The 22,701-nt window shown below is 34.3% G+C and overlaps 5 protein-coding genes across 8 annotated transcripts; 2 read left to right on the forward strand and 3 right to left on the reverse strand.

Annotated features, from left to right (window-relative positions):
* Positions 1 to 295: 295 nt before the first annotated feature.
* On the reverse strand, positions 296 to 3,094 carry LOC117921439 (transcription initiation factor TFIID subunit 9). 2 transcript variants are annotated; one of them, XM_034839289.1, is made up of 3 exons: positions 2,933 to 3,094; positions 2,088 to 2,353; positions 296 to 765 (listed from the first exon to the last, which is right to left on the reverse strand). In XM_034839289.1, the coding sequence occupies exons 2-3, from the start codon at positions 2,343 to 2,345 to the stop codon at positions 490 to 492; spliced, it is 534 nt and encodes a 177-aa protein (XP_034695180.1). In that variant the 5' UTR covers positions 2,346 to 2,353; positions 2,933 to 3,094; the 3' UTR covers positions 296 to 489. The 2 variants fall into 2 exon arrangements, with proteins under 2 accessions (XP_034695180.1, XP_034695179.1); XM_034839288.1 differs by having other exon boundaries at positions 2,088 to 2,359.
* Positions 3,095 to 6,635: 3,541 nt separating this feature from the next.
* LOC117922379 (lipase 1) lies at positions 6,636 to 10,168 on the forward strand. Its single transcript, XM_034840518.1, has 4 exons — positions 6,636 to 7,415; positions 9,014 to 9,106; positions 9,796 to 9,863; positions 9,926 to 10,168. Exons 1-4 carry the CDS (start codon positions 6,636 to 6,638, stop codon positions 10,059 to 10,061), a joined length of 1,077 nt encoding a protein of 358 aa, XP_034696409.1. The 3' UTR covers positions 10,062 to 10,168.
* Positions 10,169 to 11,396: 1,228 nt separating this feature from the next.
* On the forward strand, positions 11,397 to 15,322 carry LOC117922139 (E3 ubiquitin-protein ligase SPL2). The gene is made up of 6 exons (XM_034840171.1): positions 11,397 to 11,821; positions 12,658 to 12,759; positions 13,394 to 13,564; positions 13,741 to 13,862; positions 14,423 to 14,542; positions 14,648 to 15,322. The coding sequence occupies exons 1-6, from the start codon at positions 11,450 to 11,452 to the stop codon at positions 14,934 to 14,936; spliced, it is 1,176 nt and encodes a 391-aa protein (XP_034696062.1). The 5' UTR covers positions 11,397 to 11,449; the 3' UTR covers positions 14,937 to 15,322.
* LOC117922138 (protein NODULATION SIGNALING PATHWAY 1) lies at positions 15,318 to 17,512 on the reverse strand. Its single transcript, XM_034840170.1, has one exon. The coding sequence runs from the start codon at positions 17,138 to 17,140 to the stop codon at positions 15,503 to 15,505; it is 1,638 nt and encodes a 545-aa protein (XP_034696061.1). The 5' UTR covers positions 17,141 to 17,512; the 3' UTR covers positions 15,318 to 15,502.
* Positions 17,513 to 20,221: 2,709 nt separating this feature from the next.
* Positions 20,222 to 22,701, reverse strand: LOC117922047. 3 transcript variants are annotated; one of them, XM_034840027.1, is made up of 2 exons: positions 22,615 to 22,701; positions 20,222 to 22,530 (listed from the first exon to the last, which is right to left on the reverse strand). In XM_034840027.1, exon 2 carries the CDS (start codon positions 22,518 to 22,520, stop codon positions 20,940 to 20,942), a length of 1,581 nt encoding a protein of 526 aa, XP_034695918.1. In that variant the 5' UTR covers positions 22,521 to 22,530; positions 22,615 to 22,701; the 3' UTR covers positions 20,222 to 20,939. The 3 variants fall into 3 exon arrangements, with proteins under 3 accessions (XP_034695918.1, XP_034695916.1, XP_034695919.1); XM_034840025.1 differs by having other exon boundaries at positions 20,222 to 22,540; XM_034840028.1 differs by having other exon boundaries at positions 20,222 to 22,540; positions 22,626 to 22,679.

Genomic DNA, 22,701 nt, shown 5'->3' on the forward strand with positions numbered 1-22,701 from the left:
CTAAGATAAATTATAATAATTAATATAAAAAATGCTAGATGAATTGTATTTGTATTATACAATCAGTACAATTTTTTTAAAAAAATTTTAAACTAATCCAAGGTTATTAATCTGTTTCACAATGCTGTTTCCACACTTTTAATAAAAAAGTATTTAAAAGTATTTTTTAAAAAAAAATTAGATGTCTGACAAAATTTAATAAATATTTTTAAAAATCTAAAAAATCGAGAGATTTCACTAACAAAACGAGACATGACTGACATGATCTTATTTTCATCTTTTAAATGCTAGTTTCTTAAAGGTTAAAAGTCATAAGCATATTCCATTAAAGACAAAACAAATTACACCAATTATTGAATATTCTTATGATTTTGAAAGTAATATAGATCTTTCCACCCAATTCCTACTACAATTTAAGGTAACAATACCTCGATGAGAAGAATTCCTAAACATTGGATAGATCTCCTAAACATCCAACATGATAGATTTTCACCTTGGGCGTTTAGCTCCAATAGGAAATGATACCCTTTGAGGAGTGTGCTGAGGCAAATCTGTCCTTCCCTCCTGGGAAGCGTGGGAGGGATCAGCACCTTCTTCGTCTTCTTCTGTTTCTTCCACTGCTTGGGCTGTTCTCTTCTTTGGGATAGCTAGTTGGTAGTTCGGGCTGATCAATGTGTCCTGTTCAGGTGGGAGAGGGATTCCAGGCCCTGCAATTGATTTTGGCAGTGGGATCTTGTTCCTGTTTCTAGCCAACTCTAGAAGGACCTGATGAATGGAACAGTTAGATTATATATGCTATAGACATATTGATATGGAATAACACTGGTAATTAACCAATACCGGGTGAGAGAAGAGAGGAGAGGAGTCAGGATTCCCACAGACCTAAGTCTCAGTCTGAATTGGGTCTCACAGACTGAGGAAATGGGAATTGGAAAAGTAAAGAACAGAAAATGAAGTGTGAACATAATCTCTCTCTTTTCAGCCTTCCCCTTGCTTTTCTTTATATGTCGAACAGAAAATGAAGAGTTCCAAAACACATAAATTTCTCCTAGACTTCATCATGTTTGTTTCCATTCCTTTCTATCACTAAAACTAAACCATAAAATGTTGAAATTCCTTCCAATTTTTTTCCCTGGCCTTCATAGGCTAAAAGCCTCGCCAAGCAACCAAAATACAAAAAGAAGAAAAAATGTTGAGCAGAATCATATTCCTGGAAGAGATTACAAGGATGGGTTAGCGGTATGAGTGGTAGAATCCACCTTTCTTACTATTAACAAGCCCATCCAATGTAATATGGGAGATGAGATTAAAAAAAGAAGGAAACAGGAAATTAGGGAAACAAATACCAGATTTTGCATGGTTCATCAGATTCCAATTCTCATAGGGTACAAACAAACAAAAGCAGTGGCAGCAAAAACATGATATTCTTACACTAGGTTGTTACTTAAACCCAAAATGAAAAATTAGTTGTCTACAAATTAGGTGCTTTTTGAAAAAGAAATTTGGTTAAGTGATTTCTTTTCTATGAAGAACAAAAAAATGTTGTTTCCAACCTCAATACGTTTCCATTTGAATCCCAGAAAAAAATGAGGGAAAGGAAAGAAAACGCTAAAAACAACATTGTTTTTAAGCAATGTAAAGAACAAATTCTAAATTATTTTTCTTGCACTGTTCTCCCCTTCCCAGCATACTAAACAACATCCAACCCAAGCCTAAACTTGCTCAACTGGCAACATGCCTATAATCAACTTTTGCTTTGGCACTCAACCAGAATCTCAATCTCTAAAGCTTGCATCATATCCAATTAAACTTTTGTTCAACACCCAAGTTTGATAGGTACAATACTCCACAATAAACCTGCATAAACTAATACAAGTGAACCCCATTTGTCTAAAGCCTTGACCTTCAAAACAAGAAATGATACCCAATTCAATTTGTTTTGAGAATCCAACAATCAAAATAAGATCAAGAACATTGTAAATTTAGCATAACAAGGAAAACTATTAAAGGCCCAGGTTTCAAAACAAGTTCAATATCAAGAACATAAAAAATTTAGCACAATAAGAAGAAAAATTTAGGAAAATTACCTCTCTTGCTGGGGGCTGAGAGAAGCTGAAGTTGACTTTAGACTGAATTGCAAGCTTCACATCATCACAGTCAATTGCAGGCTTACTGGCATGCTCTGAATATACCTGGGCATCAGTCAAAACATCCACAACATACCGATACCACAGCTCCAGAAACTGGTGTATAACTCGAGGCTCATAGTCATCAACACCCATTGATTTCAGCAGTGATTTCACAATCTTTGCATCCCTTGGCAAGTCCTCATCTCCCTCTGCCATTCTCTCAACTGCCCCTTTCACACGAATCAATAGTCAATATTAAAAAAACTCTTTCTTTACACCAATTATATGTGCAGTGTGTGTTTTCACATGAACCAATCATAAACATTCAGAATTTTCCTTCGCACCAAACAGATAAAACTAGCCAAAATAAAATTCAACACTCAAACGAAAATACAGAAAATTGGAAAATTAACTTTGAATCATCAAGAGACTTCGGGCAATTTTCTTGGACGTAAAGAGGCCAAAGCGAAACTAAGTTTTTGGACTGTTATAGTCAATATTAAAAAAATTCTTCCTTTACACGAATTATAGGTACAGTAAGTGCTTTCAGATGAACCAATCATCACTATTCACAATTTTCCTTCGCACCAAAAAGATAAAACTAACAAAATCAAATTCAATACTAAAACGAAAATACAGAAATTTTGTAAATTAACTTTGAATCATCAAGAGACTCGGGGCAATGTTCTTGGACGTACAGAGGCCAAATCGAAACTAAGATTTTGGATTTTTTGAAACGCATCTTTTCATCTAGGGCTTTACATCCCAGATCCATGGTGAGAGAAAGAGAGAGCTTTGCTTACTGGTAAGGGATGATTGGGCGGAAAGTTTTTCCGGAGCAGTACAGGTTCAAATAATCGGCGAACTATGGGGAAAAGGAGAATCGCCGGCAACGACTTGAGCGGCGATGAGAGTATTGAATGGGAGGAGAGTAGGGATTCGCCCTAAGCGGAAAAGAAAAATATCAAACGCACCCTCCTCAGGTTTTGGGTAATATCAAGGATACCCCTGTACTTTTCGGGAGATTTCATGTTGTGGGGAGGCCCAAATACGAAAAAAATTTCTCAATTAAATACAAAATTCTCAATCCTTTTTACAATATTTTTTAAAAAAATTCTCAATTATTTTCGTCAAAAATTCTTGAAAAATTATTTTTAATAAAAAAAATTTACCAAATAGTTTTTTGAGTTAGAAAACTATTTAAAAAAGTTTTGGGATATATTTGATACGAACGTAAATGATGGTAATCGAATGTTTTAAAATACTTAACTTGTTAAGTTAATTTGTTTTTATGTAAGCTGATTAAAATTTGATTAAAGAATTGATATCAAATTCAAAAGTTAAGTGATAAAAAATGATTTTAAATTATTTTTAAAACTATAATTTTGTTTGAAAATTCAAATATACATGTGAATTAATTTATTTTTATACTCTTTATTTAAAATTAACTTAAGAAAAGTAAATTTTAAAATAATATATATATATATATATATATATATATATATATATATATATATATATATATATATATATATGAGTGAGAAAAATATTACTTCTTATATGAGCTTTACTTTATTTTCTTAATTTAGTTTTTCAATGGGGTTTAGATTATTTATTTATTTATTTATTTATAATATGACTCAAATATTGCCGAAATCATAAGGAAAAAAAAAAAAATCATCAAACATTGGCCACAAAGAATCCATCAATCCAAACACCAAATTTCAATTATCCCTACATTCACTACTACATGAAAACAAACATAAAAATCCATTATTAATTCCTCTATCTCCAAAAAAATTCTTGAGCAGACTCTTGCCATGAGAGCACAAGCACAAGCATCACCAGCACAGCAGCTAGTCCCCATGATGAGCTCCCAATTCTCAGCACCCATGACGGATCTGGAGATGGAACTGCACCCGAACAAGACGACGGTGAAGATGAAGATGATGATGTTATTTTGATGCCTATTATAAGGCCTGCAAGAACCATAGGAAGAAGAAAAGCACTTGACGAGCTCAAGAACCTTGCCTCATAATGTGTATTGTACAGTGGTGAAAGCACTATTGAAGAAGCCAAGGCAAGAGCCATGGCTAGTGCTCTTGTACTAGAAATGCTTTTGCTTAAGCTTTCGCTTGTGTGAGTAGTGTAGGGAGCCATTGATCTCAATATGCCAAAACCCCAAGTTGGAGTTGGGGTTTTATGGAGGAAAGGGGGGTGGAGGAGAGGAAGAAATCTAGGTGTAAAGGTCGAGAATTGAGTGGGGGAAAGGGGGATGGAGTCCAAAAAGTTAAAAAGATAAAGGTAAAATATGAATTGAATAGTGGGAAAAATGAAGGGGATCTTGAAAGAAGTATTGGGAAGCAAGGTATCTTTAGGTGTGGGAATGAGTGTGTTCACACCAAAGCCATTGGTGTTGGTGAGATAGATGTAGTCATTTGCTTTGGAAAATTGGCATGCAGCTGTTTGTTTCCAAGTTGGAGGAGGAAATGTTAAGGGATCTTTCTATAAAAAGAAGGTAAGAAAAGTTGATAGAAAGTGTTTGTTTTAATAATTTAGTTCTATTTTTTTTTTTATATATATAATTTTATTATATATATATATATATATATATATATATATATATATATATATATACATATATATTTCTACTTTATTTCCTTTCATTTTTAGTAGCCATACACAATTTTAAAGAATTTAACTTATCTATTTATAAGTTATATTTATTTTAATATAATTAAAAATATAAAATAATAGCTCAAAATTTTTAAAGATAATGTGTTTGTAAAGTATATACAAGAAAGTTTTTGATGTGGGATAGTCATAGATAAAAAATCTTAAAGTTGGAATTAGTAACTGTGACTTTTGGTATGAGGTTTAACTCATTCGATTAGTTCGTAATCTTCTTAAACTCACTTGCTACTCATCCCTATTGACAATGATGATGTTATGAGACTTTTTTTTTTCATTATGGTATTTTTTAGAAAGAAAAAAAAACCCCTCTAAATACCAAAAGACTTTCACAAGAAACCATAATTACTTTCCTTTTATCTTAGGATTTTCTTTTAAGTTACAAGTTGTTTTAATAAAATAACCTAAATAAAAACTCTTTTTAATCGACTTTTAAATCAATTTTTAAAAATAAAAGTCTTTTTCTTAGGGATTAATAATTTTTTATATCTATGCGGTACATTTTATGAAAAGAACTTATGATTCAAAGGGAAAAAAGAAAACTTAATATGAAATATAAAAAAACACTTTTTAATATTTTGGATTAAACAATTTCTTGTAATAGGAAGGTTTTTTTTTTTTTTTGTGTTTATAATATTAATATTATCTTTTGAAAGTTATGATTTTAACTACACTTTTTAACTTTTACCATAAAAATCAAAATTTACATTTAGAAAACTTGTAAAAAGTAGATCCAAACAAACCAATAAAAAAAATTATATATAATAATGCACAAGTTCCATCCACTTAGGAAAGTAAAAAGAAAATCAAAGAAGCACTATCCCAAATCACAGTGTGGTGTGCTTCCTAAGGCAAGCAAATATTCTCATCACAAGGATTTGTTTTCCCCTTTTGTTCTGATATAGTAGTGGGGTATAAGTAAGTCTAGCAACCCATATGTCCATTTGTTTTCAATTGTAGGTTGAGTTTTGTTTCTTTCTACCTTCTTTGAAAGTTGTTAAATGTTGTATCATGTGAAGTTAATTGGTCGAAAGACTTGTACAATATATTTCTATTTCAAAATCTTCACAATCTTCATGGAAAGAATTTGTCGGCCAACATCGTGAACTTTAAGTATTATTTTAATTCATTTTTGTTGTATATCAATTAAAAGTTTTGAAAATGTCACCTGTCAATCCTATGTAAATATGATATAATTTTTTTTAAGAAATATCTACACATCTTTACACAAAATTACATAGACATAGTCCAATGTGTATTTATGTACCCTTTTAGGACTAAGTAGACAAGTTTTATAATGGGTTAATGATTGACTCCCTACTTCCCTTATAACCATTATTTATTTCGAGTTTATCCCCGACTTTAATCAAAAGTTAAGATTGGGTTAAAGCCATCGTTTTCTTAAAGAAAATATCAATAATATAAAAGAATTTATAATTGAAACAAGACTTTTTTAGACAACAATATCAATAAGTTTAGTAACTTTTTTTCCCGTGTTTTACAAATTAATGAAAAAAGTAAATTTAATTTAAGAAAAGCTTGATATAGAAATTAGGAAAAATATTCTATTTTTTTTTTATTAAGAGAGAAGCGAATTTTTGTAGCTATTTGAACGTGTATCATTTTCTCCTAATGGTGTTTTAAAAAATTTAAAATATTTATCATATGTATTTTTGTAATAAGAGAAAATTAGGGGGCAAATAAGGCAAATCAGTTGCAAGAGTTAGTTCTAATACGAAGCAGATTTTGAGGTCAGGTGAGGAATGAAACGCGCAACATGTCAGAAAAATCTCATAGTATTCCGAAAATGCCCCTATGATCAAGTCCAACTATAAAAACCACCGCGAAAAAGAGGCTCAACAGACACCACCACCACACTCCATGGCTTCTCTCCACCTCTGGCGTCTTCTCTCCCTCTACATCTCCGCCATTGCCGCCGTCCTCAGCCGTGCCTCCTCCGCTCTTTCCCACCTCATCCGCTGTTCAATCATCGTCACCCTCATCGAATCCTGCCTCTCTCTATACTTCATATTCCTCGGCCTCTCCCCCACCACCGTGGAACTCGACGACCACACCACCGTCCACTTCTGGACCTCCGCCCACCGCCGCTTCAGCCGCCCCAACCTCGTCCTCGTCCACGGCTTCGGCGGCAACTCGCGGTGGCAGTTCCTCCAGCTGGTGGGTCCTCTCTCCAGGTCCTTCAACCTATACGTCCCCGACCTGCTCTTCTTCGGGAAATCGCACACTTTCCGGCGGGACCGGAGCGAGGAGTTTCAGGCGCGGTGCGTGGTGGAGGGGCTGAGGGGATTGGGTGTGGGGAGGTGCAGGGTGTTCGGGATCAGCTATGGTGGATACGTGGCGTATCGGATGGCGGAGATGTGGCCGGAGGTAGTGGAGAGGGTGGCAATTGCAAGCTGTGGAATTGGGTATACGGAGGAGCAGAAGAGGGAACACTTAGGAAAGCTCGGGAGGAGTGTGACGGAGATTTTCATGCCGGAGAGTCCAAAGAATCTCCGGCGACTGCTGAATCTCTCTATATACAAGTTCGATCCTCTCAAATGGGCCCCTGACTTTTTTCTTCAACATTTAATAGATGTAAGTTTCACCCATCTAACCTTAAGACCATCTATTTCAAAATTAATGCAATTAAATCATAGATAATGAAATGGAAAAAAAAGAAGAGATAAGTCTTGATAAATAATTAGGGTTTTAGATATAAATAATTTATATCAAATTCCTACAAATAAATAAGATATTGATATTAATACTTTCAAGTCTTATGGTGATGGATGAAAGATTGATTTTTTTTTTTTAATCAAATTAATTACTGGGAAAAAAAAATACTAAATCATTTGTATTTCTATGTAGTAACTAATAATTTAATATATATATATTATATATATATATATATATATATATATATATATATATATATATATATATATATATATTTTTTTTTAAATGATAACTTAATAAAATTCAAACTAGTGATTTTCAAGAGATTAAAATTGTTAAAGAATATGATATAACCAAAATCCTATAACCTTAAACTTTTAGGAAAATTGGTTGTTCAATATGGTATCAGAACTTGATTTGGTTTCTGTAATTTGCATGTTTGTTTTTTCATTTAATATATCTGTTAGATATGAATTCAATTCAATTTGTCTCTCCATGTGCAACCCCGATCTTAAGGAGTATGTTTAAGTTCTTAGAAAAATTAATTGTTAAATATAATATTAGAGTAAAATTAATTTTTAATGAAACAGTTGGTTTATGATCTCATTAAAAAGAGTTCAAAATAAGAAACTCTAAATTTCATTCTCTCTTTTTCTCTTTGAGTCTGTTTGGATTTCACAAATTTAAGAGTTTCCATCGAGTAAAATGTTATATCATAAGTTATATGTATCAGAGTATGTATTAATGAATAATTTAAAATTTTGTTATCAAATTAATAACTTAATATGATGTAATCGAAGTGATGATTCTTAAAATTCAGTAAAATGATATTTTTGATGCATATTACATATTTTGATAAAAGGAAATAATATATATATATATATATATATATATTGAATTTACACTTTTAGCTCAATGATATCTAAAGTTTTAACCACATGAAAACTAAGATTTAGTTGTTGTTTGGTAAAACTTAAAACTTATTATTTAATGATTTAAGTTGACTTTAAATTAATTTTTTTTAAATTATGAACTTAAATTTATTATTTTAAGTATTAAAGTTGTTTGGTAAAACTAACTTAAAAGTTATTTCAAGTTATTCAATTAATATATTTACCCCATTAGTTGTAATTAATATTTATTATTAATTTTAAATAATAAAATTGTTTATTTAACATTCATACTTAATGTACCCTAGATTTATGAGATAATCTTAAAATATTTACTATAAAAAATAAGTTATAGATTTGAAGTCATAATTGTGAAATATATTCTTGTTAGATATGAGTAAATAAGACAAAAATAAAATAAAATTATGATTAAAAATTAGTTAGCTATTTTAACCTAATATTTAAAGTCATTTTTAACTCTAAGTTATGATATTAAGTTATTTTATCAAACATGTTTAATCTACTAAATAAGTTAAATTAAAGATTAAGTCCTTGGGTTGCAAAAGCCTGAAACATATGTTTAAGAGTATTTCTCCCTAATATTTGAAATGGGTTGTGGCTCATTAGGCAATGTTGAAGGATTACAGAAAGGAGAAGTTAGAGCTGCTTGAGCACTTGCTGGCCCAGAAAGCTGATCCAGACATTCCCATTCCCCCTCAGGTAAGAAAAGTAATAAATAAATAAATAAATAAAAATTCATAGCAGTTTCAAAAAATTTCCTCATTGTTTCATATTTATGAGACTTTATTCAAAAAATGAGACTTTATTCAAAAATTTCATATCATTAATTTTCCTTTTTTAGGGTACTTTTTTTTTTTTTGATAACCTTGGATGTCTGGACCAGCTTACGTACATTTTGACTCATTTCACGGGACCCCGAAGTTAACGATAGGGTAAGCTTCAAGTGGCCTTGAGGGGACTCCAACCGGTGATCCTTGGGAAACAAACCCAAAATCGAACCTTTTTTGGGCACTTTTCAATTCTTAGAAAATGGGTTTCTTTTTTCTTGGACTTGATTATATATCAATTCTTGTCTGAAATAACTTTTAGTTTCCTTTTGTCATTAGATGTATCTTATGGCTTTTCAATTCAATTCCGAATCAATATCAAAGCCTTTAAGCTTACATTCATTTTCAAGTACGTTTTAGGTTTGTCCTTAATTGCATTATGCCATTAGCTATATCATATGTCTTTTCAATTCAATCCATCCATGACAAATCACTATCAAAACCTTCAAAATTAAACTTATTTTTAAGTACTTTTTAGGTTTGTGTCTTAGAGACAAGCTTTAAAAGCATAGCTACTTGGTTTAATTCTCACTCATAGTTGGAGGTTTGATGTGGGTGAAGGAAACAATGCTCATTTGGGGTGATAAGGACGATGTATTTCCACCCTTGCTGGCTTTCCAACTGCAAAGGTATCTTCTTTTGTGATGCTTTTGTTTTTGTCTTCAGTTTGTAACATATGTTGTGGGCGCAGGCACTTTGGTCCAAAGACAAAGCTGGAAATAATCAAGGACACAGGCCATGCTTTAAACATCGACTCGCCTGCTCGGCTATATGAATTGATCGAGTCCTTTTCTTTGGGTCGTTCCAATTCCAAGGATGATATATGAAAACAAATTTGTTGTGTACCAACGAATTTGGAGTACATTTGTTGAAGTTATGTCACAAAACTCTTTTGTTGTTACTAATGAAAAGGATATGAGATCGTTGTTGTTGTTGTCGTCGTTGTTGTTGTTTTACTTTTTGCTCGTGTTTTAGTATTATTATATTTTTTATCTTATTCTTTACTGATTATTAATATAATTAAATAAAAAATGATTTAATTTATTTATAAAAATAAATTATGAAATTTTATGATATTTATTCATTTATAAATAACATTTATTTTTAATTTAATTAAAAAATTTTAAATGAAAAAATATTAAATGAAATGAAATAATTAAGACTACAATTTGGGTGAGTTGGTTAGGTTGATGACAAATAAAATCCAACTTGAATTAAAAAATAATTAACCCAAAACTCAATCCAACTTGATTCTAACATGAGGTACTCAATTCAAACCTAACCCAACCTCACAAGTTGATCGGATTAGACTTGGGTTGTCTTGGTTGTATAATTCAAATTCTATCTATGATATTATTTTATTGTATTTATATGAAAATTTAAATAACAAATATGACAAAATTTCTATATAAGAGCAAAAGAATAAATATAAATTTATATATTTTCTAAAAATAATGAAAAATATATGATATAATATAATTTGATATTTTTCTTAAAAATAAAAAAATAAAATAAATATTATTATATAGAATAAGATGCATTATTTAAATATTATAAAAATATTAAATCGGGTTCGAGTTAGGTTCGGATTATCCAAACCTTAACCCGAGCCCAACTCAAGTTGAACTTAGATTGAAAAAATCTAACCCAAGCCCAACTCAAGTATTGAAAATGATTATTTAAATGTGACTATTAATGTTGTTTTCTTAGTTATAAAGAAGTTATGTTTTTTTATATATTAATATTTAGTCTTTTTTATTTAAATTTATTTATTTTTTGTATTTTGATATTATTTATTTATGATTAAGTTTCATTTTTTTTTATATCTTTATATAATTGTCTAAATTTAATAATACATATTAAGAAAATTAGATTAGAAATTATTAGTTTAAGAAACAACTTTCAAAATTTTTCAAAAGTCATTTACAATTTTAAAATGAGCTTAGAGTGAAAGCAAGAAAATGATGGATTCTTGAAAAATAAATAATCGTGTGGTGGGGATGAAAACAATGCATTTTGTGCACTATGGGCGATATTCTTTAACCACGTCTAGGACGGCTACAAGCATGAAACGCTGCGTTTTATGGAAGCTAGGATGCGAAACAATGGATTAAACGACGCCGTTTTCAGATCCTATAAAAATGTCTCAGCTTTATCCCACTGAACTGCAAATCCACCACCACTCCCGCCGTCTCCGTCGCAACGCCACCGCCACATGTCCGCACACGACCAAGCAGCGGCGGCGATCCTCGCCCAAGTAGCCCTAGCCGCCGACGGAGCCATCCTTGGCCTAGCCCTAGCCTACGTCGCCGTTCGCAGTTTCATCAGACTCTCATCCACCTCCTCCGCCCTCCGCCAAATCGATCAGTCTCCGTCTTTCCGCGTCTCCGATCTCCGATCCCTCCTCTCTCCCTCCAGCGACGATGAATCCGACCAGTCTACCTCGTCCGATGGCCTGCTCGTCGTCGTCCGCGGCACCGTCGAGGCGAAATCGGCCATTGATGGCAACTGGAAGAGCTTGCGTTCCAATGTTCTCGTCTCTCACGAATCAGGCGAGAAAGGTGTCATCTTGCAGCGAACGCAAACGGTATGTTTGAAAATTAGCTACCTTTATTTCCGTTTGGTTGGCAAGAAAAAGGAGGAAAAGAAATGGGAATTTGAATTTCTGCAGGGAAATATTTGTAAATTCACCTCCCCTAAGCGGAAATTGAACTTGTTTAAATGAGATCGTAGTGGTAGTCTTATATAAGCGTTATTTTGTAGCGAAGGTCAACATTATGTTTGGAACAAGGAGCTACTTTAGTGCCCATTTGGTTGTCGAGAAACTGAGGGAAAGTTGAACGAGAATTTGACTTCTTTCGATGAAATCTAGTGATAGCACTGTATGAACTTTTGGTCTTCTTGACAACTAAGAGAGCTGATGATTTACTATCGGTAGCATGAAATTAGGGCATCGGGATTGAGGGCCTCAAATTCCAAGAACTTGATTCAACACTTCAGCCTAGAAGAACTTTTTATTCCTAAGGTTTCAAATATGGATTTTTTTTCTTTTGTTTCTTTCTTTCCCCCCTTTTTTAAAGGTTCAGAACTATAATTTCTTTTCCTTTCCTCAACAAAGAAACAGAGCAATGTAATTTGCATTCTACAATTCTATAACTGTGAGGAAAACTCATTAGCTTGTCTATTTTAGAGCTCTTTAATTGCGGAATCACTAATTAAGCTTATGTTTTTATCCCCCAAAATTTGGTTTTCTACATGGGTTATCATATTGATCAAAGATTAGTTAATAACATCACTCACTTGATTGTCTATGGAGTACAGCATTGCAATTTTGAACTTTATCTATGTGCCTAAATGTTGCATTAATTTGTGCTTCACTTTTGAAGAACTCCCCTTTTGATTTTGTGGTTTGTATTTTGGCAGTGTATATACAATGAGTGGAGGGGTTTTTTTGGATGGACTTCTGATATACGCACCTTGTTTGCAAGATCCTGGAAAGAAAAAGAATCTACCTCATTAAGAACGGTATATTCATCAAACCATCCACTTCTTCAGTTTTCTGGATATCTTAGCTGGTAGATCAAGAAAATTTATGTATACAAATAATGTTTATCTTTGGTACAAGCATTCAAAAGCAAGATTGATAAACATTTTTTTGTTTATCCCGAATTTTCCAGGTTTATACGTTCTATAAGTATTGCTAAGATTTTGCTTTACAGGAACAGTTCCATGTGATAACTTTTTATCGGTTCTTGTTTTGTGCCAAAGATTTAGGATACCTTTCTGTATCCCAATTTGTGATGTCAAATGTGGGAACTTTTAAGATTTGTTTGAGTTTGAATGGTCTAAGTTATTCTTGAGAATGCTTATTAAAATTTAACTAAGGATTCGGTTGAAGTCAAATGCAATCCTCTATTATATTAATTTCTTTAGTTCAGCTCTCTAGCTCATGAACATCCTTATTCTTGCTTCTTGTCTTTTTCTTACAAAGTTTTGTTTTAGTCTTTTTATTCAGTGCTGTGTTCCATGCTTTTGATCTCTTAAGATGCTTAATCTTTGATTCTAATATTTCAAGCATTTCAGGCTAACCTTTGCTTCTTCAATGGTTTGTTGAATAGAAGTGAGACTTATGATGACTTGTTTATTTCTTTCCTTACAGGTTCCTTTTGTTCTTGTTGAAGGTGGTCGGAGGCCACAATCTGATTATGTCATTGTGAACATGGATGGCTCAAGACATCCCTTACCTCTTACAACAGTTTATCATCAATTACAGCCTGTTAATGCTTCTCCTTATACATTCCTCCAAGCACTTTTTGGTCATGACTACCCTGTGAGTCTGAAAAACTAATTGTTTTTATCTTGAAGCTGAAACTCTCTCTCTCTCTCTCTCTCTCTCTCTCTATCCCCCCATTTTGCCCCCTCCTCCCCCCCACCCAATTCTTTTGCCTTTAGATATGTTTGATTTATTACAGATAGTTGATATAGTAATTTGTGCCTTTTTTGAAGGTTGGTCTTCTGGATGAAGAGAAACTTCTGCCCTTAGGGAAGGAGATTACTGCAGTTGGCATTTGCAGTTTAAAGAATGGAATTCCTGAGATCAAATCATGCAAGGATCTTCCTTATTTCCTGTAAGAGAGTTGTTCCGAAAAGCATTTAGTTAGGTTTGTTTTTGTTTTCCTGGTACATCTAGGACTATCAGAGTGAAGTTGGGTGGCTATTACCATTCAATTTGAAAAGGTAAAAAGATAATGGTTAGCTTGTAATAGGGTCAATTAATCCTATCTAGAACGATTAAATGTGGTTTGCATTGCTTTTTGAATGTCTGCCACTAGGCATTATGTTCTGTTTCTAGATGGTAGGTAATATCTCTTATCGTTGAAATATATTTATCCCTATACATACACCAATATATTCATGTACAGATTCTCTTGTTCTCTGTTTTACTGATTCTGCTTTCCAACTCGTCTAAGCACCCAATTCCCTTTTGAGTTTTAGAGCCCTTGAGACTTGGATCAAACAGCTAGTGGTTGGGATGGGGATTGGGTGAGGTTCCATGTTTGATTTCATGTAACAACATTGAAAGAAAAAAGAAAACTATTATTCTTCATTGTTTTGGCAGCATTATACTCTCTTGTTTCCTGTGGTGCCACTCCATGTGGAATAACCGCTTGTTTGTGTGCTTCTGCAGGTCTGAGATGAGTAAGGATCAGATGGTGGTGGATCTTGCCTTTAAGTCAAAAGTACTATTTTGGAGTGGTGTCGTTCTTGGATCAGTGTCCATTGGTGTTCTTGGCTATGCTGTTGTGAGGTACCATAACTTTGAATATTTTCCCAAAATTAATATATTTCTAACTCGATAATGGTTGTGAGGATGAATTTAGTTTGAATCTCATTCAATTTCGAATGTCTTAAGGAACTGGAATAGATGGAAGGAGTGGAGGCAACAGAGAGGGGTCCGGCCACCAAGCCAAGCTGTTACTGATGATACTGATACCCAGATTGCAGAAGATGATGCAGGGGACGTTCCAGATGGAGAACTGTGTGTCATCTGCCTGATGAGGAGAAAGAGGTCTGCATTCGTTCCATGTGGGCATCTCGTATGTTGCCAACGCTGTGCCCTATCAGTTGAGCGTGAGTTGTCCCCAAAATGTCCTGTGTGTCGACAGATAATCCGAAGTTCTGTGAGGATATATGGCTCTTGAGGGACAAGGAACTGCTGCTTCCTTCTATGGGCCTACTGTGGGGCAAGAGTTCACTGGTCTCTAAGGTAGTTCGTTAGTCAGGATCACATGGAACGATTTTGGGTTACAACCGAAGCAGCCTTAAAGCATCTTCGACATTTTCTTGGTGAAGCTGTAGCAGGTATTTCGGGTTGGACTCCTTGAGTCAAGAGCTTGAGATCAAAAGAAATTAACACATCCTCGGATGCTGATACTGAACTCTTTTGTGGATATTGGGCAAAAAGTTTCTACTAATTTTATGTTAGGCGAGGTACAGAGAAAAAAGATCAAAAACTTGAAATATTGTAATTGATACTGGGATAGCTTTTGTACAGTAAACAATGGATCAACTTAATTATCAACTTAAACCTAATGTAGAATTCTCAAGTGGATTAAAGTTGAAAATCTGCAGAACAAAATCAAGCAGCTAGCAAGAATACAGTTGAGATCCAGTCTTCCTGTCTGGAGCCTAGTAGTAAAGCTCCTTGAAATTTACACAGAAGGGAAGAGAAAAACGCGGGGAGATGACCATGACCATTTTTTTTTTTCTAACTGTTATTTGGTTTAGTATCCTCCAGCCTCCAGAGTGAACAAAAGGAAACAGGTAGCCCTTTCCACCACAACCCCACACACCCATCTTTCTCTTCTACTCTCATTTCCCAGTTACTGTCGTACTTCCTCAACAACGCCCGAGCTCCATCAATGGCGTCCTCCCCAAATACCTCTCCTGCAAACCCGACCCCTCGCATTCTCTCACACCATTTCTCTTTTCCCTCATTCATCTCTCCTGGGTCTGTCAATGCCCTGGCAGCTTCTCCTTCCATCACCCTTCTCTCTTCACTCTCCCGGCCCTTGAATGCCGCACTTGTCGAATCCAGAAACTTCCATAAGTGCTCTATCCTCCTGGAGAACCCAGTTGCAAAGTCCCCGCAGTTGGTGCAGCTACAGTCCATGTTGTTTTCACTTAGAATAACTGCTTCTGGCTCCAGCTTCCTCAGTACCTTCAAGAACTCAGTTCTTTCATCAGGGGTGTTGTGATTCAGATGGTGCAGCCTGAACTGCGCGCAAACGATTAGGGTTTCATCAGGGGAGGTGTCGATGAGCTGGGGACTGAGGCTTTGTAATGGGTGGTTGTCAAGCCTGTTGATCTGCAGATTGATGTTCATGGACTTGGCAAAGGAGAGGAGTCTGGCCGAGAAGTTGTCCCCTGGTGGAGCTATTGAAAATGGGGTCTCTGTGTTCTGATCATTGTCACTGGTGGCGGCTATGACCGTGAGGCGAACCAGTGGAGGAGGGCCGCCAGACCGACGACTCAAGGCCTCGAGCAGCGTTGGCCATTGCACACCATGGGAGACTCCAATATCAAGGATGTGAAGATTTCGCGAGCGGGATGGCACCCCGTTGAGAATTTGCAGGATGGATGTATTTGCAATATTGTTGGGGAAGGCGAACCAGGGACTAACCTCATAGAATTTGAGAAGGGATCGCTGGAAAAACCTCGGCTCTGTGGAAGAAAAGGTGATAGGCCCTACAGAGACAGAGGAGGATAGGTGGTGGGACAGGGCTCTCAGGCCATGATCAGCCAGCCGGTGGTTGGCGTCGCCGGTGGAGGATGCCAGCTCATGGAGGACATACAACAGGTGCTGAACACGGGATAGATTTCCAGCGGTGATGGCGGTGGCGCAGGGGTTGAGCAGCTGCTCTGCCCACCTCCCTTCCTTGATATTACCGTTATTACAGTTATTCCCTGTAGCCTTACCTGTGGCTTTCTTGCTTCCAACGGATTTCTTCGCTGCCACAGCCTCCTCGACCGCATCCCCATCTCCAGTCTCACTAGCGCGCCGGCCCTGATTCTTTCTCTGATGATTTGGGGCCACTCTGGGAGCTGGGTCATCCGGGGATTTCCTCTTCTTCGACGAATCAGACAGTTGGAGATGATCAACACTCGCAGGATCACTGGGAGTTACAGCACCGGCGACGGCAGCGGAGTTGCAGTTGATTGAATTATCAGTATAACTAGTAAAATCCTGGTCCAGCTCCTGGCCCTGATCCCACCATTGATAGCTGCTGATATCGCCGGAGCCGTAGGGATCATCCAAGAAAGACGGAAGAAACGAAACCGAATCCTCCAGCCAATCCAGGATGTGATCCGAAGTGGGGTTAGGTTCAGGTTCTTCAATGGTCATAGTGGGGGAAAAAGAATGGATGAAGAAGAGAAGGGGTGTAGAACTGTTTGATCATTGACCAAAGAGGAAGATAAGAGAGGGTGTGAAACACCATTAAAATAATGAAATGGGGGGTGATGGTTTTTTGGAAGAGACGATGGAGAGCATATTGAAGTAGGTGGGGGTGGTGTGTATTTGGAAGATGTGATGTTGTTATTAAGGTTTTTTTAAAGCCTATAAGAGGGTAGAAACATGGGTTTCTTACTTTGTTTTTTTGTTGGGGTATTAACTTATTCATTTGTATATGTCATGGTGATGGAGATCCGCCAAGCTTGATTGGAGATGGTGAGGGGCTTTGAAAGTTGGAGAGAGCGATGGGGTTGAGTTTGAATTTTCAAGAGACGGCAAACTCTGCTTCACCATTTAAATGTTCAAGGCTTTTGTCACCTCCCTTCCTCTGTTTTCTTTGAATTTTCTCTAATTAAAAACCTAAAAATTAAAGAATTAACTTGAATAATCAAACATACATTTCAATCATAAATTCATAAATTTAAAGATGTGTCACACAAAAACTACTAAGTAATTAATACAACTTAATCTAGAAAATTTTCAATACTTAGTTATTAATCAAACAAATTTAAAACACCCCCTAACCACAAGTTAATTATCAATTTCTTAACCAACTATATAATCAATTATTATAAAATTTTGTTATTATAATAAATCTTGTTATTTTGAAGTATTTAGAAATTTGTTACATTAATTTTTTTTACCAAATGATTAGTTTTCAAATATTTTTAATTTAATTATATAAAATAAGAAGAAACATAATCATTAACACCATTATTGGGTGCTTTTAGCATATAAAAACAAACTAATTTAGTATTTAATAACATTCAAATGTTAATAAAATAAAAGAACTTTAGCACTTAACAATGTTTAAATATATAAAACGTAATTCCCTAACAAGGTCTTTCCAATGTTTTCAAAATCAAATGCTCATTCAACGAAAAATGTTATTAAATTATGTTTGGTTCATTGGTAAATGTGGTTAAATCATGATGTTTATATGACATCATAAATATATAATTTATATTTTATTAAAATTAAAATAATTGTAAGAAATTTATATATATATATATATATATATAATTAAAATAATTAAAAAATTAATAATATTGTATCTTTATACTTAATATTATCATATTAAATCATAGTAAGAATAAATATAAAAAATATTAATATTTTTAATTTGATTATATAAAATATATATAATATTTAAGTGTGAAGATGTATTCAAGGTGGAAAAAAATTTATTATTTAATTTTATTCACATGTTGAAAGTTATACATCCTATTATTTTATAATTTTAAAAATATTATATTATTTAATTTTTTATAATTTCCATATTTATCATTGTAAATGAAGTTAAATATTTATATTTATTTAAAATTTTTAACTAAAAGAAAATTTTAAAAACATAAAAAACAAAGATTATATCCAAGATTTGAAATATTGATAAATACATTGATACCTTGGATTTTATGGATATATCAGAATATCAAAATATCTGTTGGATATTTTGACAAAAATATCGGTAAGATAAAAATTATTCAAAATTCATGAAAATATTAAGAGAAACTCCAAAAAATGATAAAATAAATAAAAATACATAAGTTAAAAGTTATTTTTTAAGTGTAATGGACATAAGTATGGTTATAGAGAAAACTATCGGTAAACAAGGATATGTCAATATTAATAATTTATTATTTATTTAACCAATTTTAATTTATAAAATATTTGAACTTAATTATTTTTTATATTTTAGCATTTTTTGAATAAAATTATATTTCTAATATTTTAAAATAAAAACATTCAAAATTAAACAAAATTAAAAGGATAAATATAAAAAATTTAAAGGTGAAGTGATAGTAATTTTTAAAAATAGAATTAATGAGATAATGATGATACATTTAATATTAAAACTATAATTTATATAATTCAAATGTATTCAATAATGTAAAATAAATGATGATTGAATTTTTAATATTTATATTTTTTATATTTAATTATCATATAAATGATATTAAAAAACACATGGTGGTTTTTATATGTTTATTAATTAATTAAATAAAATTTTAAATAACATAATTAGAATTAATTTATTTATTTTTTAATAATGAACTTTAAGATATTTATTATGTATATATATATATTGAAAAGATGGTCTAGTGGTAAACAAGCTTGAAAGCCTTTTGGCAGTAGTAGGGCTTGGGCGTTGCAACCAAGCCTTTACAAAAACAAGAGTGAAATCTGGGCCATCAGATCTTAAACAAAAAAAATTAAATTTAGCCATTGGATGCAAAGGGAAAAGGCGCCAAAAAATCAGCTATTTTTTGGTACCACCCTTGCTTGACGCGCGAGTCGCCTCATACCCGATTTTTTTCACTTATATATCTCTCTACAACCGATATTTCGACGATTTTCCCAATTTTCCTCTTGATCGATAATCGGTGGCTGATATTGTTTCGACCACCTCTTATATTTGATTTATCGATGAAAAAAATCCAATAATTCAAACTTCAATATTACATCAACATTTATTTTAACAAAAAAAATTATAGGAGGCCTTGTGCTCACCCCTCCTCTTTCTTTCTAGTGGAGACCAAGGGTCTATTACTTATCATGGCAATATGAAATTCTCTAATTTTCACACTTGAAAACATATAGAAAAAATAAGGGTTTTAAGGACTTGTTAATTGTTTATAAAAACTGTTTTTGTTTTTAAAAATAAAAAATATATGAGCTTATTTGGTTGTGTAATTTAAAAATGGTTTTTTGTTTTTAAAAATATAAAATTGTTTTAAAATTTTTTTAATAATGTTTTGTCGTTGTTCTTTGAAAGCAATTTTTAAAAATAAAGTGAAATAAAAAATAATTTTTATATAACAAGTATGAGTTGTTTTCATTTATTTTTAAAAAATAAAAGAAAAATATGAACCCATTTGACCATATGAAATTTGTTTTTAAAAATATTTTTGAATTATTTTTACCTGATTTTTTAGGGTTATTTTCAAAAATAATTGTGCAAATACGGAGAAGGATTAAAAAGGGGATCGACCTCCATAGGAAATTCATATTTTAGCGTTTCTCTACCCTTCTAAAATCCCATCCCACATCGACAAGTCACGAAAGAAATGAGGTATTTAAGTCACAAGCACGCTACAGGCTGTCTTTGTCTGGCCCTACATTTTATGTTAATAAGGCGTGTAGTTACGAGGAGGAGATGCTGTCAGAGTATACGTGGAGACGGGGAGCCAAGGGGGGCGTGGGGAGACAAGGGATGAGTCGTGAAGAGGGGTTTGGGTATTGTTTTTGGTATATTTTCACCTTCCAATATTTGGAATTGCTCGGTTAAACCGAGGTGTGACATAAGAAGGCAGACATGAGTGAGCAGCTCGCCGCCTCGTCTAAGTTGTTGACCGTGTTGAATCCATCCACAATGACTAGCAGCATGACATAACATCTCCACCCACACGTGACTGACCATCATCCATTTCTCTCCCATCTCCATATTCAGTGATTTCAACTCCTTGGCAAGCCTACATGCCTCGAATAACACTGACTTGCTTTTATCTCCTTTCACCTCTTTGGGCTCAACTTCTGTGTCAACTTCAAGCAACAATCTGCAAGCTTCATTTCTGTTAGATATGGACTCGCTTCTTTGCTGGAAGAATCTTTTGGTCTCCGAACAAGTGTCTCGGAATCTAAACTCCCCTATCCCTTTTGGCAGCATAAATGGACACATGACTAGCAGATACTACATATACTCAGACAAGCATTTGCTTATTTTGCATCTTGATTTAGGATTGGGGTCGTCATCAGAATAGCTACAGAGATCTGTTGCAATATGCCAAAGAAGGATGCTGTGATCAAATTTCACGTCAACTATACTCCAACCAAGTGTCTCAATAACCCCCCTTTTTGTAATCACATAATCACCTCTGTGTTTGAGTAGTGACCTGAGATCCCTGACATCATTTGTCATCTCTAGGAGCAAGCTGAAGATGGGTTCCTTCATGTCATCCACCTTCTTCCAAGTCATGTACCAGTACCTCTCTAAGAATTCGTTCATGTCAAGGAACCTGGGAACCTGATTGAACTTGGTTTTGTCTCTGAGGCAAGAATCAATTAAATTGTTCTGTGCCATGCGTCTAGACCATCTCTTGTCACTGGTTATAACTGATCTAAAAGAGGTAATGGCTCGGTAAATGGAATCAGCCAGGGAGTTCATCTTGCTGCTCAACCAGACAATGCTCCAGTCGGACAAAATCATCTTAGTGAGGGCATAAACCTCAAGAAAAATGGCTCCAAAGAGTAATAAGTAAGTAATGTCGATGTCAATGTTTGAGAACTCGTGCTTCTCGATGAAGAAGTGGAAGGCCGCTAAGGTAGAAATAGTGAAGGAGAAGCTCGTGGAACGGAGCAGAATGCCAAGTAGAGAATAAATCACGGTTGCCTTGGTGTATAGCACATCATACATAAAATTGAGCTCCATCTCCGCCACTTTGAAGGCGTCTTCGGATGACATGTACCTGATGATGCCCTCACTGGTTTTTTGGTCATCCAAGCTGAGGATGAGGTCTGCATATAGATGCTTGAATTGGTTCTTGAATAAGAAGTAAGCTTTGTCAATATAGTTTCTACTAGGAACAGTAATGCCATCACCAACGGTAGATTGAGGTGGCTTTTCACCAAACTCCCTTCCGGTTCTATCGACCTGCCGTTCATCTTTCCATGAACTATATCCCTTCATGAAATCAGCATAATCAGGTCCAGGATCAGGAACTGGAAGCAAAGAATCTCTGAAGTGATTCTTGCTTGCAGACCTGAGAACCCAGGTCCTCTCTCCATACTTGATAATTCCAGCCACCAACATTGGAATGGACAGAAATGTGAGTTGTGTTCCAGCCCAAGACCTCAGAAACACGTAGAAAGCCACTCCAACTTGTACAACCAATCCAAGCAAGTGCCTTAACCACAACTCATTATCTTCTAAAGAGTAAGCGGTGATGGTATCCGGGCCACCAAGGTGCAAGAGGAGGAATGGCGCCCAAAATGCCATGAGGGTATAGTTTGGATCTAGAAGTTTACCTTCCGAATCTCCTTGGCTGTTGGAGAGGATACCAAGGGATACTGTGGCCACCCAGTCTGCCGACAAGTATGCCGACCAAATCAGGATTCTGATCCAAGGTCTAAATGTGTACTTTCGTCGGTTGCTAAAGATGATGAGGAGAATTTGTAGGAAGAGGCTGAGTAGAACCATAAAGCGTAGCTCCCATTCATTCCAAAGTTTGCGTACACTTTCTGGGAATATCTGCATTGCTCGCCTCTTCTCCATCAAGATCAAACTACTAGCAACTAAACATTCAAAAACATTAGGGCTAAAAATGAATACTAAAAGATAGATTGTTGGAAAAATAATATCGACTTACATGTGACTAACATTGTTACGTTGGCTGGTTTTTCACACTAAGAAGTTGAGTGAAGCTGAACTAGAACAGATTTTGGGAACTAATTTT

Source organism: Vitis riparia, chromosome 9 (genome assembly GCF_004353265.1).
Source record: "Vitis riparia cultivar Riparia Gloire de Montpellier isolate 1030 chromosome 9, EGFV_Vit.rip_1.0, whole genome shotgun sequence".
Classification (NCBI taxonomy): Eukaryota; Viridiplantae; Streptophyta; class Magnoliopsida; order Vitales; family Vitaceae; genus Vitis; species Vitis riparia.